Here is a 15,456-nt window from a genome sequence, read left to right on the forward strand (position 1 = left end):
GCAGTCACTAACTCATAACCAGTTCAACATCTTCACCCTCTGAAGGAGCTGGCCCTCTACCATCAGCCTAGCTGTCATCTGCATGTTTGTCTCTTTCTGCTCTGAAAACTTCTGAGCAGTAAAAGAAATATATGGTGGTCACAAAAATATGGTCCAGGACATTAGAGGAGGGTCATATTGTGAAGAAGGCAAATGAGAAAGAAAGAGTTTCGATGACTTCAGAGTGATCCTCCACATCCTGAAGCTATGAGAGTAGCCCAGGGCACGATTGTGATGTTGATTTCAGCCCCTACCCACCACCCCTGTCCTCAGTCTCCTCAGAGCACCCTTCTCATCTTCCTCATGGCTCTGCATCTTCCTGTTCTCCTCTTACCTGGATATCGCAGTGGACAAGAGCAGTTCCTCTATCTTATCACCCAAGACCCAAAGTATCACTCAGCGAATGTGACCAATGCATCTTGATGACAACCTAACAGGATACTCAGGAGGTGGAAAGGACTCTGGAGGTTGCTGGTTTAAGTGACTTTCCTGCCCATTGCAATTCTTTTCTTGCATCTTCAGAAAGATGTTAACCCCACAGCCATGACTACCTAGCATTGTGTCTAGTGGAGAGATACTTTAAGGTCCATAGAAGATATTTTTTTCAGAAGGGTCCTTGGCCTCCCTCGTTTCATGTCACCTTGGTCCACTGCCTTTATTACAAATCCAGTTCTTTTAATTTAATTTTCTGAGCATCTGCTAGGTGTGCCAAAATACAATGAAGATTTGTTTCTGTTTTTTATTTCCATGTTTTTTTTTTAAGCTCATGTGGCAATGTTTTGGGTCCAATTCTGTTCTCCAAATAGATATATTGAAGTCCTAACTCCTACTATCGGTGAATGTGACCTTATTTGGAAATAGAGTCTTTGTAGATCTAATCAAGCCACCAAGTTTGTGGTAGTTTGTTCTGACGATTCTTGAAAACTAACACATGTAGTAAAAAGGCAAAGAGGAAGGGCAACTGAAAGCCAAAGAAAGAAAGAAGGGGTTTTTTTCTTGGCTTAATTTACTGATGTGTTGGTGTTAATTTTTGATTAAAACGATCCAGAATTGTTCCACACAAACGCTTGACAAATAATTCATGAGAGGCTGTCTCTGTCCGGTTCTTTAAAATACAACATACTCTGCTATTTAAATAAATTCCCATGCACAAGAGTCAGCTGTTTTTCAGTGCTCTTGATTAACAAATAGGTTTGTTTTCCTTAACTCGACGGCATTGATTTTTTTGTTTTATTTATTTTGTCTTTTAATATTTTATTGAGTAACATAATATAAATGCACGAATAGTAATGTTATTTCATCAAAATACGGAATCAATGGTACTTAAAAATATGAGTTATCTGTAATATATTTTTCAGGTCCAAATGGAATTCTATCTATTTTCTACATTTCAAGACTCTAAAGAATGTACTCTCTATAAACAGCATTTAGAATTAAATCAGGTCTGGCTTAAAATAATCAATTTCAGTGGTTTCCTGTGGAGTGCTGTTCTTTGTTCACAAACAGCACAAATACAGTTAAGGACTATAGTCATATGCTGCAAAACAACATTTCAGTTAATGATGCATATAATATGGTGGTCCCATAAGATTATAATACTGTACTTTTACTGTATTTTTCTACGTTTGGATATATTTAGATAAACAAATACTTACCATTGTCTGAGAGTTGCCCACAGCATTCAGTACAGTAATTTGCTGCATAGGTGTGCACCTTCGGAGCAATACGCCACACGATACAGCCTAAGTGTGTAGTAGGCTAGACCATCTAGCTTTGTGTAAGTGTACTCTATGATGTTTGCACAGTGAAATAACTTAATGATGCATTTCTCAGAATGTAACCCCATCATTAGATGTTGTATGACTATATTTATATTTTCAAACAAAACCTTTTTAAGGCCTTCAAATTGTAATACGTATTGAGTGCCCAAGTTTAAAAATGTATGTCAAGAACCTTCACATATCCAATTTGCAAGCATGGCCACATTCTATAAGCTTCTCCAAGACAATCTCCTCTATTATGTCACTCAATTATCTGAAAAATTCGAGTCTTAAGAAAAAGTTCTTGTATGTACTTCATGCCCGAGCAAATGTTCAAGAATTGGGATACATGTATATTCTTATTGACCAGAAATTTTAATTCTTTTCAGAAGCCATTCTGGATTTAAAAGAATCCAAAAAAAACCTCTTCCTTCTTTCTTTGACTTTCAGTTGCCCTTCCTCTTTGCCTTTTTACTACATGTGTTAGTTTTCAAGAATTGTCAGAAAAAACTACCACCAACTTGGTGGCTTGATTAGATCTACAAAGACTATTTCCAAATAAGGTCACATTCACCGACAGTAGGAGTTAGGACTTCAATATATCTATTTGGAGAACAGAAATGGACCCAAAACATTGCCACACGAGGTTAAAAAAAAAAAATCATGGAAATAAAAAGATCTGGATTTAAAAGAATCCAGAACGGCTTCTGAAAAGATTGGATCGTTTCTGCTTCTTAGAGATGAGGGGTTCAGCTTATGATCAATGCAGAGCACATCTGTTGCCCCTCTCTACAAAGGCACTGGGGTACAGACATCAGATCTAAAGTCACAATCAATGTATTGCACTGCTCCACCTGTAGGATGTTTCTGCTCCACTTACTGTAGGAGACACACCGTCTGAGCCTCGGTGATAATACAAGCACCTGGACTATCACAAGTGCAGGGTTAGGACTACTTACTTGAGTGTGGTGAGTTCTGTAAGGGATGGCTGAGTAGCCTTGAGATAGCTTTCTCTCCGTGCAGCAACTTTTGGAGAAGGCTTGGGACTCGTGTCTGAGTCTCCACTGTCTTCATCCCCCATGGCCTTGATATAACTACCACTCCGCATTCTTCGGCATGGAATTTCATCATCTTTACCTCGAGGGGTGTACCCTGTCCATTCATCTTGAGGAACCTATTCAAATAGAAAACAGATAAATCACGTTTTACAAAATCCTACCTTTTTCTTTTCTTTCCCCCCCCCTTTTTTTTTAGATTTAACATTTCTAATTTTTATGAGTACGTAGTAAGTATATATGGAGTACATGAGCTATTTTGATACAAGCATATGATGTGTAATAATCACATCAGGGTAAATGGGGTATCCATCACCTCAAGCATTTGTCATATCTTTGTGTTATAAACATTCCAATTATCCTCTTAGTTATTTTAAAACGTATAAATAAGACCAAGTGTTTTTTTTTTTTTTTTTTTTTTGGTATGGTACTGCATGTTGGTAATATAATTATCTGAAACTTTAGACATTAACCTTTCAATAACAATATTGTATTGTAATAGGCTCAAGAATATTTTGAATACATACAAAACCATGTCTCTCAATCTTTAACATGACTCATGTATTAGGAAAAATTAAAACCATTGGCTTTGAATCATTTGTACATCTCAGTTTTCTCACGCTGATAATAGTTGAGTCAGGCATAAGAATGCCATTGGTAAGGAGAGCAATTTTATTTAAGCTTTCCAGTGATTTGTTTTCAATTGCCATTTAAGATTCGGGAATGTTTTTTGATTGATCTATGCCTTCCTTGAACCTTTTGACTTTACCATCTCATATCCAGTCTGTCTTCTTCCTAAACCAGTGGTCTCCACCAGCTGCATTTACTCCCCAATCACTTATTCTTTCTGAATCTTTCTTAATTTGGATTCAGCTTCCAAAGATCTACTTAAAGCACTCTCTAAAGGTTTTCAATGATCTCCTTCTGGAAGATAATGGCATTTTCTTGCTTTTATTTTTTGTTGGCCTCTGCACACCCATGCACACACTTACATACAAATGACTCCTCTTGCAAGTTTCTCCCCTTTTGGCCTTCTGATTCTGTGACTTACCTGGTATAGCTACTACTTGTCTGAATTGTTCCTTTCCTTTTGCTTTGCTGGATCCTACTCTAAGTCCCTAACTGTGGGTACCACAACAAAATAATGCTGTTAGTGCACTGCTCTTTTTTTTTCTTTCCACAGTCATTTTCTCCGAGTTCAGCAGAACATTGCACTATGTTTTAGAAGCTGTCTTCGTGGCTTTCTCTTAAGTTCCTCTTAGATTTTCCACTTCAACATGAACTCAACCTAGATCTCATTCCTTCTTTTTCATGATGTGAAAAAAGATGCATAGTAGCCACTCTTTTTATCCATTAAGAAGTAACATAGCAAACATCCTACAGTGCACAGAGCACTCACTGCACAAGGCTTAAGTAAAAGAGACCAAAAAAGGGGGAGGCTTGTTCTTGCCCTCAACATATTTATAACAGAGACGAGAAGAGAAACGAGAGTTAGCAGTAATGGTGATGGGAAAGGAGGATCCGGGAAAGGAGGATCCAGGAAAGGCTCCCTGGAATTGGCCAGGTTTGCAATGAGAAAATAAAAAGGCTTTTAATACTTTGATATTAACAATTTACTGCTTATATATTAAAATAAAATGGTACTTCATTATTAACATTAACTCTGCTAAAAAAAAATTTGCCTACAAGATCTCATTTCATCAATATGACAACCTGTGCATATTTTTCTGTTTTTCTCAGGTGAGAAGCAGGAGCTCAGAGAAGGTAAGTAACTTGCCAAAGGACACACAGCTAAAACAGCAGCACTACAGTTGGAAGTGTTTAACTCCTAAGATAAAATTACATTAATCAAAATTTTATGATTCATAATATATCATGTTGAAATCTAAAGTGTTAAGAAAATTGTCCACAATAGCGCACACACATATCAGACAGAGATTTCTAGATATTATAGGTTCTAAGGAAGTGAGAATAGATGTTTTACTAAAAGAGGATCATTCTTTCCTTTTTAATTGTGAATTTACCTGTATAACTTGAAATTTTAGATCTAAGAACTTCAGATTGAAGAAATGCTACTATTCGTGGACTTTAAAATAGTGGTTTGTAGGTTCTAATTCTGAAAAGTACTAACCAAGATGAAGCATCACCCTGCAGCATGTTCATTTCATTTAATCAATTCTTATATTGTGCTCTTGTGTGCAGGCACTGTTCTAAGCACTTTATAAATGTCAGCTCATTTGATCCACACAGTGGAGGGGTATATTACTATTATTCCCATTTTACAAAGGAGGACACTAAAGTTATGTAACTCACCCAGAGTTACAGCTAAGAAGGGGCTGAGTTCCAATGAGGCAGTTCTTGGGGCCACATATTGACCACTGTTTGATGCTCCTTGTCTTTTGCTTTGTGGCACCTGCAAAACTGAGCAATTATAGTCCCGGACACCTTTGTGCTCATCACATTTGATACACTTGCCATTTATTAATTATGCTAGTAACAATGTCATGTTTTTACTTTTTTAGGTAAAAGCATCAAAATCACCACAGCAACAAAGATTTCTCAGGAAATTGTAAATGCTGAGAACAGTCTTGTTTTCCTTGCATTGGCAGGTGACTCACTGCATAGATAGGATCACGTTCAGAGCCTCATTACAGGCTTAGCAATTGCACTTTAAAAATTAACTTGGTACAGCTGAGGGTCATAGATGATGCACCCCACACTTGCTATTTCTCAATACTGGTGTGAAGTTCATAGGCATTGCTCTCTGGAGTATATCAGAGAGTAATGACAAAAGTCAGTTTGTTGCTTATGCAACAAAACAAGGCAAATTTTGTTCACATATTTTGTTCAAAGTTGAGACCAGCCTGGCCAACATGGTGAAACCCCGACTCTACTAAAAATACTAAAATTAGCCAGGTATGGTGGCGGGCACCTATAGTCCCAGCTACTAGGGAGGCTGAGGCAGGAGAATCTCTTGAACCCGGAAGGCAGAGGTTGCAGTGAGCTGAGATCGTGCCACTGCACTCTACTCTGTGTGGAAACTACTACTAAAACAGTCTGTAATTGTTGTTTAGGGAATCAGCTGAGAAGTATTTAACCTGTAGATCTTTCAATTAATCATACTTTTCAAATGATGGCAGCTAAGAAGTTGTGTGGAAGCGACTTCCATTGGAGTGGAATTTGAATAGTAATACATTATTTATATACCTAAAGGTAGCATACAACAAGATTACACATAAAATAATACAGTAATCAGTTCTAGGGAAAGTGTAAAGACAGAAAATCGAGACCTTGGAGAAGAAAAACACAGTTGCTGAACTGCAAGGGCCATTACCATCGGTATAATCGAGTCAGTTTTTATTTTTTGTTTCTTAAACACTAAAGCAAAAGGGAGACGTTACTTAGGTGGATAGTTTTAGAAAAAAGCATATAAAGTGGTAAGCATACCAGGTCCAAAGAGTGAAATGTTAATCCCTTTTGATTGGAAAGAAAGGGGGAATTACATGGCTGCAGCTGCTATTGTGAGCTGGAGAGAGGTTGCTGTGTCTTTCCATTTCAGCTGCACAGAGAGAAAAGATTTAGGAAAATCCAAAGAAAAAGATAACCTTGCAGCTGTCTCAGAAAAGCCTGCATTATTACTGTGGTGGCAGTTTCAGGAAGTCTTGGTGGAAGGAAAGCTGGAGCAGAGACAAAGAGTGCAGGACCTCATTGATTTTTGGCTGGTGGGATGCCCTGTGTGTGTGTACCAGCTTAGGAGGGGGTTGGACTCAACAAACATAAACAAACAATAATAAAAACAAAATAATACAGGTTAGATTTTACAGTAGTTATGGATGAGAAAAAAGGATTAATTGCTTTTTAATTGTTACGTTTAAGCATTAGCACTCCAACAGAAATCTTAATTTTTGTTAAAACAAAATGAGGATTAGTGTGCATTCTCTGTTTCAGTGATAGCCCATCTATCACTGAAACCACATGTTATCATTCGGAAAACCGGAAGAGCTGCCCTTGACTAAGAAATGGCCATAATCAAGGGCTAATGCCCTCTAATTACATAGGGATTTTTTTTTTTTTTTTTTTTTTTTTTTTTTTTTTTTTTGAGATAGTGTCTTGCTCTGTTGCCTGAGCTGGAGTACAGTGGCGTGATTTTAGCTCGCCACAACCTCCACCTCCCGGTTCAAGCGATTCTCCTGCCTCAGCTTCTTCAGTAGCTAAAATTACAGCCCTGTGCCACCACGTCCAGCTAATTTTTGTATTGTTAGTAGAGACAGGGTTTTGCCATGTTGGCCAGGCTGGTCTTGAACGTACTGAAATAATTATTTCAATATCTTTTTTTTTTTGAGATGGCGTCTCGCTCTGTCACCCACACTGGAGTGCAGTGGCACGATCTCAGCTCACTGCAACCTCTGCCTTCTGGGTTCAAGAGATTCTCCTGCCTCAGCCTCCCTAGTAGCTGGGACTATAGGTGCCCGCCACCATGCCTGGCTAATTTTAATATTTTTAGTAGAGTCGGGGTTTCACCATGTTGGCCAGGCTGGTCTCAAACTCCTGATGTCATGATCTGCCTGCCTCCGCCTCCCAAAGTGCTGGGATTGCAGGGGTGAGCCACTGTGCCCAGCCAGGATGAGAATGCTTTCTGAATTGAAATGATGTCATGGGCACTGAAGGATGGGCCATTCTAATGAAGGTTGTAGTCTATTCAGTCACAGAACAGGAGACAATAAAACACCCACCTAATGGGGCATGCTCATATTTTCTGTCTCTCTTCCTGCCTCGCTCCCTTATTTCTTTACTTCTGCAGGTATTTTTTTTTTTTTTTTTTTTTTGAGACCGAGTCTCGCTCTGTCGCCCAGGCTGGAGTGCAGTGGCCGGATCTCAGCTCACTGCAAGCTCCGCCTCCCGGGTTCACGCCATTCTCCTGCCTCAGCCTCCCGAGTAGCTGGGACTACAGGCGCCCACCACCTCGCCCGGCTAGTTTTTTGTATTTTTTTAGTAGAGACGGGGTTTCACCGTGTTAGCCAGGATGGTCTCGATCTCCTGACCTCGTGATCCACCCGTCTCGGCCTCCCAAAGTGCTGGGATTACAGGCTTGAGCCACCGCGCCCGGCCTCTGCAGGTATTTTTTAATTGTTTATTTGCCAGCCATGGTTTGGGTGCTGGGAATACACACTAGCGAATAATACAAACGTTGGTCTCATTCCATGTAATTTATATTCTAGAAGGAGAGCTAGAAGAGACAGCGAATAGACAAGCACCTGATAAATGAACAAGATAATTTCAGACAGCATAAATGCTATAAGGAAATAAGATAAGGGGGTGTGCCAGGGTAGCTGGAGGGGGGCTGCTTCAACTTCTCCTTCAGTGAAGCCCCCTGAAGAAGTAACATCTGAGAGATTTGATGACCAGAAGAGCCAGCCTTGGAAGGATCTAGGGGAAGAGCTTCCAGGCAGAAGGATCAGCCGGTGCGAAGTATCTAGAGTAAGAAGAAGATTGGAGTAATTGCAGCCCTAGGAATGAAAATGCCAGCCTGGTCAGAGAGCACTGAGCAAGAGAAGCAAAGGGGGTCAGGTCACACAGCTCATGTCAGGCTATCTCAAGTCTTCCTTAAAGTTGAATCTGCTCTCCCAAAACTCCCTCCAACTACTTCAGCCTAAATTAATCTTTTCCTTTATGAAATTTATAGCATGTACCATCTATATAAGGGGTCAGCAGAATATAGCTTGCAGACTAAATCTGTTTCATCATCTATTTTTGTAAATAAAGTTTTATCGGTACATGGCATGCCCATTCATTCTGTGTTATCTATGGCTGACTTTGAGCTACAAGGGCAGAGCTTTATGGTAGCGATGGAGACAATATGGCTCATAGAGAAAGTATCCCAACCCTCGGTCCACATGATTATACTGAGTACTTAAATAATCACGAAGTGCTGTTTTATGGACATGGCTCTTTGTCTTTGTTTCATCTCTCCAACTACTCCATAAGCTTACTGAAATCACGGGAAGCTGTATTGCCAAAGGATTAGAGGGTGGCCTCTGCAATTAAACTGCCCGGACTTGAATTCCAGGTTTGAATTTTTGCTGGGTAAATTACTAGGTACATCCTTGGGTGAGTTAATTAACTTATCTGTGCCTCAGTTTCCTATCCCATAGAATTATGTGTGGATGAAATGAGGTAATGTCCATAAGCACATAGGAAGTGTTTAATAAAGTTCTGTTTGATGGGAGTTCTTCACTGTACACTGTACTCTGCCATGTTACTGAGCACACAGACACCACCTGATGATGAATGACTTTGGCTTTCCAAGACTCTGATGCCTACCTTCAATTTTCTTTGGCAAGTTAGGAGCAAAAATAGTCTCTCTCCACTTCCAATTGGTTCTTTTTAATTTTTGTAGAGATGAGGTCTTGCTCTGTTGCCCAGGCTGCTCCTCAAACTCCTGGGCTCAAGTGATCCTCTCACCCCAGCCTCCTGAATAGCCGGGACTACAGGCACCTGCCACCACACCTGGCTTTCTTCATGGCTACTTTTAAAGAATATGGTCAATGATAAAAATCTTGGGCATTAAAAGTAGTGGCATTTATTATTAAAAGCAGTGGATTAAAAGCAGTGGCTGCCATATTTCTATCCACTATATATTCTAGTATAAGAATATAAGTGCAAATGGACTATATATAAAATAATTTGCAAAATTGTAAAAATTTCTTTCATGGTAAGAAAACGGTTCTCCTAAGTTGGCCCACGGGCACAAACAGGTATTTGTGTCTCTGCCGGGAGCTTTGGAAGTGGACTAGCTTTTGGTGCTGACATTTCCCCTCACTTTAGGTTTTCCTGAACTCAGTTGAAAGAGGAACACATGGCCGGATGTGGTGGCTCACGCCTGTAATCCCAACGCTTTGGGAGTCCGAGACGGGCAGATCATGAGGCAAGGAGTTCAAGTCCAGCCTGGCCAACATATAAAACCCCGTCTCTACTAAAAATACAAAAAAATAGCTGGGCATTGTGGTGGGCACCTGTAATCCCAGGTACTCAGGAAGCTGAGGCGGGAGAATTGCTTGAACCCGTGAGTCGGAAGTTGTGGTGAGCTGAGATCATGTCACTGCACATTTTACTGAATCTAAGACACTAATGCAATTGTCCCAACATTTTTCGTGTTGCTAAGAAAGAAATAAACATCACCAATAAATTCTGACACTCCATAGAATATATGATTTATCCCAATATCCAAAATGCTAAAACGTGGAAACTATGGCTCTTAGAATAAATTAAAAACTCTTTTAAAATATGTATGAAAAGAAAAACAAGAAATGGATTTATTCTGGGATAGTAACTGTCGAACTTAATGTTCATATTTAGTAATGACCAAATTAATAATAGCAATTACATTTATCATGACATGCTTTTGGAAAAAAATCATAACTTCACATATGTCTCATGATCCTTACAACCATCATGAAGGATATGAGGAGTAAATATTATAACCTCAGTTTGTCATATAGAGAAACTGAGGTCCGGAAACATTAGTAACTAGTGTAGGGTGACACTGTGCCCAAGTTGAGGTCTGCCACTGACAGTTCAGGAATCTCCCCCGTCCCCTTCTAGCATATTCTAGCATATTCATATATGACATATGACATGTCTTTTGGGTAACAATTATTTTTTGATAAACTACAAAGCACATATTTCAGATAAGAAAATAATGTCATAGTGCTTTAAGGTCTGTCTGAAGGAAAAAAATTGATAAACAAACAATGAGTTACAATCCCTTGAAAGAAAAGTTACAAGAACTACTCTATCAGATGTAGGAACGCTTAGTTTTAAAAGTCTCTCCCCAAGCGCATCTAGCTTGAGTGCCCCGCTTTGGCTGGGCTGCAGTTATCAAAGTGTAACTAAATAGATATAGTCTGTGCCAGTGATGGTCTGAGAGACGATGGTTGAGAGATGAAGCCATGTGCATGTGACTCTTTGAGAGCAGATTATCTCAGGATGGGAAGTTGCATGGTGAGGTGTGGAGTAATGAGAATGCGTGAGATTTTGGGAAATCTGAGAGCCACAAAAGGAATGAAGACACTTAGAAAGCCGGGACAGCTGAAATGGAGCATATGTCCTGAAAATATACAAGGGCAGGCCAGTGTGATTCCGTGAGCTATTCTGGGTTGCAGAGATTTGGGAGGAAAACTGATGAGCCCAAGGCTGTGAGTGTATAAAGCAAAGTTCCATTTCATCAGGAACCAAAGAACTGGGAATAAGGAACTTAGCATTTGGCTGATTTGGTGCAAACAAAGACAGTAGAGCCAGGAAAAGTCACAATTGAATGGTGGGCATCAGGGATAGGTTTCTATTTGCACAGCTACCCCTCAGCAGCTGTTGATTCCTTCCCAAGCACAAGGTGTTTCAATGACAACAACCAGGTAAATAAGGGTGCTTGGCAGTGACTTAGGGGTCAACCTATTTGGCCTTTCCTGTGCTTGAAAAGGAATGGTAAATAGGAGGAGAAAAACCTACATTATGAAAGGAGAGTTGGGCATCTGACATTCATGAAATATCTGACAATTATGGAATAATCTCAATGAGCTAGGGGCAGTGCCTATGTTACTTTATTTTAATCTTTGCAGCAGTTGTATGAAATAGGCATTACTATTTCCATCTTACTGCTTCAAAATTGAGATTCAAAAAGGTTAAATGGCCAGGTGCAATGGCTTGCACCTGTACTCCTAGCACTTTGGGAGGCCAAGGCAGGAGGATCATTTGATTCCAGGAGTTTGAGACTGGCCTGGGCAACGTAGCAAGATCCCACCTCTACAAAAGAATTTTTTAAGTGTAGCTGGTGTGGTGGTGGTATGTGCCTGTAGTCCTAGCTACTTGAGAGGCTGAGACAAGAAGATTGCTTGAGCCCAAGAGTTTGAGACTGCAGTGAGCTATGATGGTGCCACCACTCTCCAGCTGGCAGACAGAGTGAGACTCTGTGTCAAAAAAAAAAAAAAAAAGATGAAAGGACTTGCCCAAGGTCATAATAATTGGTAGGAATGTGCATTTGTCTGACACCAAAACTTTTAATAATATCACCTTGCCTCTGATGAATCTGTGATGATTAAGTGAATGAACCAATAAACTAAGAAAAAGAAGAAAAGAATGGGGTGCATACTCCCACTCAACAGTAGTGGTTTTTAAAATAAAATGTAACCATTCAAATAAGCACAAATGTTCTCGTGTCACTAATTTTCTAGCACTGCTAAAAGAGGGTTCAAAATAATAAATATTTAATGCTGAAGTGAAAGAGTGTTGTCATTTCCTGGTCTGGGGTTGCCTTACCAAGTACTGTTTGCAGCTGCTGTTTAAACAAACATGAACAGTTCGGGATGGGGGTGCGTGGGTGATTAGAAAACTTGCAGGACAGACACACCTTTAAGGGTGGCTTTGGGAGCCTTGAAGCGTCCCAACAGCGTCTTAGCATTTGTAGGAAGGCTCCGCCCTGGACTTTTGGTTCCTGCCTACAGCTTTTTAGAGAAATGGCTGTAATGTGTTGGCCTTCTAAGCACTTTTAGTGGGCTCTCAGATTCCCTACTCACTCGATTTCTTTGCATCTTCTTTGCAGCTGGGAGAACTGCTTTTCTGCTCCACACAGCTTTCACCTTGACAAATGCGACTTGGCTTAAATGTCCCTTTAGCCTTTTTAGCTTGCTCTTCTCATAGCAAAAACAGAAAAAAAAAAAAAGAGCAAGAATAGGAAAATTACAATTATGCAATGTGCAGATCCCTAGGCATGACTGTTGCTTCCCAATCAGGAGAAGATTTCCCTGGCAACCGCCCTTTCTTACTCCCCTGGAAGCCCGAAACTGGTGGAAAACTTAATTTGTTTTAGATTGCTTACAATTACCTTTTAAGGATAAGAGTAAATACCTACCTCTTTAAATAGAATTTATACCCTCTGCCACAGCTCTTCCAAATAACATTTTAAAATGATCTTGAAAGAATAGAACATTGTAAACAGTGATACATAATGGTAATTTGCTTACCACGACCCTATAGAATTATTCTTACCCACGGACATGTATAGTACCTACAGGGTACCCAGCACCAGAGCAGGGGATGGGTAAATACACCAAAAGCATTTGATAAAACACAGTCTCTGGTGTTAAAGGAGTTTATAAGTTTTGAGTGGATCTGGTGAATCTGGAGGGTGGATGAAGGAAACGAGTAAAAAGCAGCTTTAAGTAAGTCAAGCCGAGTCGAGTATTAAATCTCAGTACTTCTGAATTTCCTACTGGGTTTGAAGTTTGTTCCCATAAATCCCCTTTCCCGGTGATGAAACTGTTCCTTAAAAGTTGAACATATGTGTGTGAAGTGCACATGCCACTGATAAACAGCCCTGCGGGGGAATGGCAGAGGGGCTAGGTCTGCAGTCCCCAAGGGATTGGGGAGCCATGGGCCTTTGGGGACTAGTAGAAAATGTTACTGAGGTCCTGGGTGACATTAAAAGGGGCACTACCTGTGGATAAGACACCCTCGTGACATCACATCAAGACATAATAACTAAGATGCTGGGCGTGGTAGAATGCACCTGTAGTCCCAGCTACTTGGGAGGCTGAGGGGAGAGGACCATTTGAATCCAGGAGTTCAAGACCAGCCTGGGCAACACAGTGAGACCTTGTCTCAAAATTTTTTTTACAAGAAATAGCAGCTAAGATACTAAGATTCTAGTATGATGTAGGGACAGGAAGGGAAATGAATTTTATTAATTATTCACCCACTCTTTTGACTGTAGTGAATACGTATGGGTTTAGCTATCCCAGTTCCACTTTTGGTTCTTGTAGCCAAGCCTCCTGACTTTGCTCTGGGAAAAGCTTTCTCCCCAACTCGAGGTCTATGTATTTCAGGAGTAGCCCAGGAGTTGGGGTAGGACAAACAGCAAATCACACTTCCTGGCTTCATTGCTTGGCTCAGGGCAGAGGTGAATGGTCTAAGCTTACTCAGTCAGCAAGCGTCTCTGGACCTGTGCATGAAATGCCAGGACAAAGATACCTCCTCTCCCACTGAATACATTAATAAGGATGCATGTGACCTTAGGACCTGCTGGTAGCCATTTTATAACATCTAATACACAAACATAATTTCACGTAATACAAAAACCCTATGTTATCTTAATGCCATTGCAATGATGAAAAAATTGAGACTTAGTGGTATGAAATAACTTACACCAAACGTTACAGCTTGTCAGAACTGAAAGACATGTTTGTCTTACTCAAATTTCTACACTCTTTTCATCACACCAGGCTGCAGTCTATAAGAGTTTCAAAACTTTGTTACAGTAATTTTCTATTAAACCTCATATTCAAGTGTGAAGTTGCTGGGAGATACAATCCCATAGCATTTTGGAACTTGTAACAAGTACTGAATCTTAGATGCTTGGTCCAGCACTTTGGGAGGCTGAGGCGGGCAGATCACTTGAGGTCAGGAGTTCGAGACCAGCCTGGCCAACATGGTAAAATCCCATCTCTATTAAAAATACAAACATTAGCCAGGCATGATGGTGGGCGCCTGTAATCCAAGTTACTCAGGAGGCTGAGGCAGGAGAATTGCTTGAACCTGGGAGGTGGAGGAGGTTGCAGTGAGCCAAGATGGCACCACTGCACTCCAGCCTGGGTGACAGAGTGAGACTCCCTTTCAAAAAAAAAAAAAAAAAAAAAAAAGAGGTCTAGGTCTATGGTAAATATATTTTTTCCACTTACTATATAGGAGATAAGCTAACTTAGAACCCTTTTTTAGTTTTTAATGTAACTTCATTTTCTGGCGTATTGGAGGGCATATCTGTGGGCTTGGAATTGTTAGTTGAGCCATCATAGCTTTCCATTATTGTTATAGTTACTAGTGTGCTGGTGTCTATCCACCACATCCTATGTTGTTTGTTGCTATGATTCCTAGTTGCGAACATTGAATTCCCTGAGGCAAACTAGAATTCTGTGTCTGGTGTTGAGAAGCAGAGATGTGGGCAGAAGATTAGTGACCTTCCTCTTGGTGTCAATAGAAGCCCACATGTGGAAACATCATTCATCAACACTAATCCTCGGTATTGTCTAAAATCACATAAACCTTTCGGCACATCTGTCTGTTGCTGTACACACCCAACTACTTGTCAACCTTGTATATGAATTTTTTCCTTAGGACACAAAATGTGATAATGTTATTATTAACAAATGGTACAGCTAGAGTCTATAAAATATCAAGTCAATCATCTCAAGTATTAATACTTAATTTTAAAATTATAAATTTTAAAATAGATTTCAGCAAATATTTTCCTTTAGTTTCTCTATTATCAATTTTGAAGTATTAAGTTTCTCAAATGAGGCTTCCTTGTGAATCATTAACTTACGTTTTTGACATTTATAAACAAACAAAAATCCTGATAGATTTAGGAAGAGCTACAACTCAGAAGCTCCTGCTTTTCGTCATCATCGTCTAATTCCCACTGCATCTTGGGACTGTTTGGACTTTTTATTCCAAGCTATATTTACAACACCTGAAAGCATATGGCATTCAAATGGGCCAAAATAATCTTTCCTCCCTGAATCCCATCCATTCTAATGCAATGAAACCATCAAACC

General features: G+C 39.9%; 1 protein-coding gene across 17 annotated transcripts in view; it reads right to left on the minus strand.

Annotated features, from left to right (window-relative positions):
* DLGAP1 (DLG associated protein 1) overlaps positions 1–15,456 on the minus strand; it is a 959,039-nt gene that overhangs the window by 294,609 nt on the left and 648,974 nt on the right. For 13 of the 17 annotated variants that reach the window (XM_050767436.1, XM_050767440.1, XM_050767437.1 and 10 more), the window contains one exon: positions 2,759–2,973. In XM_050767436.1, coding sequence (XP_050623393.1) covers positions 2,759–2,973 — 215 coding nt within the window. Of the gene's footprint in view, positions 1–2,758; positions 2,974–12,423; positions 12,538–15,456 lie in introns of all 17 variants that reach the window. The other 4 variants (XM_050767451.1, XM_050767449.1, XM_050767453.1 and 1 more) reach the window with 1 other exon arrangement.

Source organism: Macaca thibetana, chromosome 18 (genome assembly GCF_024542745.1).
Source record: "Macaca thibetana thibetana isolate TM-01 chromosome 18, ASM2454274v1, whole genome shotgun sequence".
Lineage (NCBI taxonomy): Eukaryota > Metazoa > Chordata > Mammalia > Primates > Cercopithecidae > Macaca > Macaca thibetana.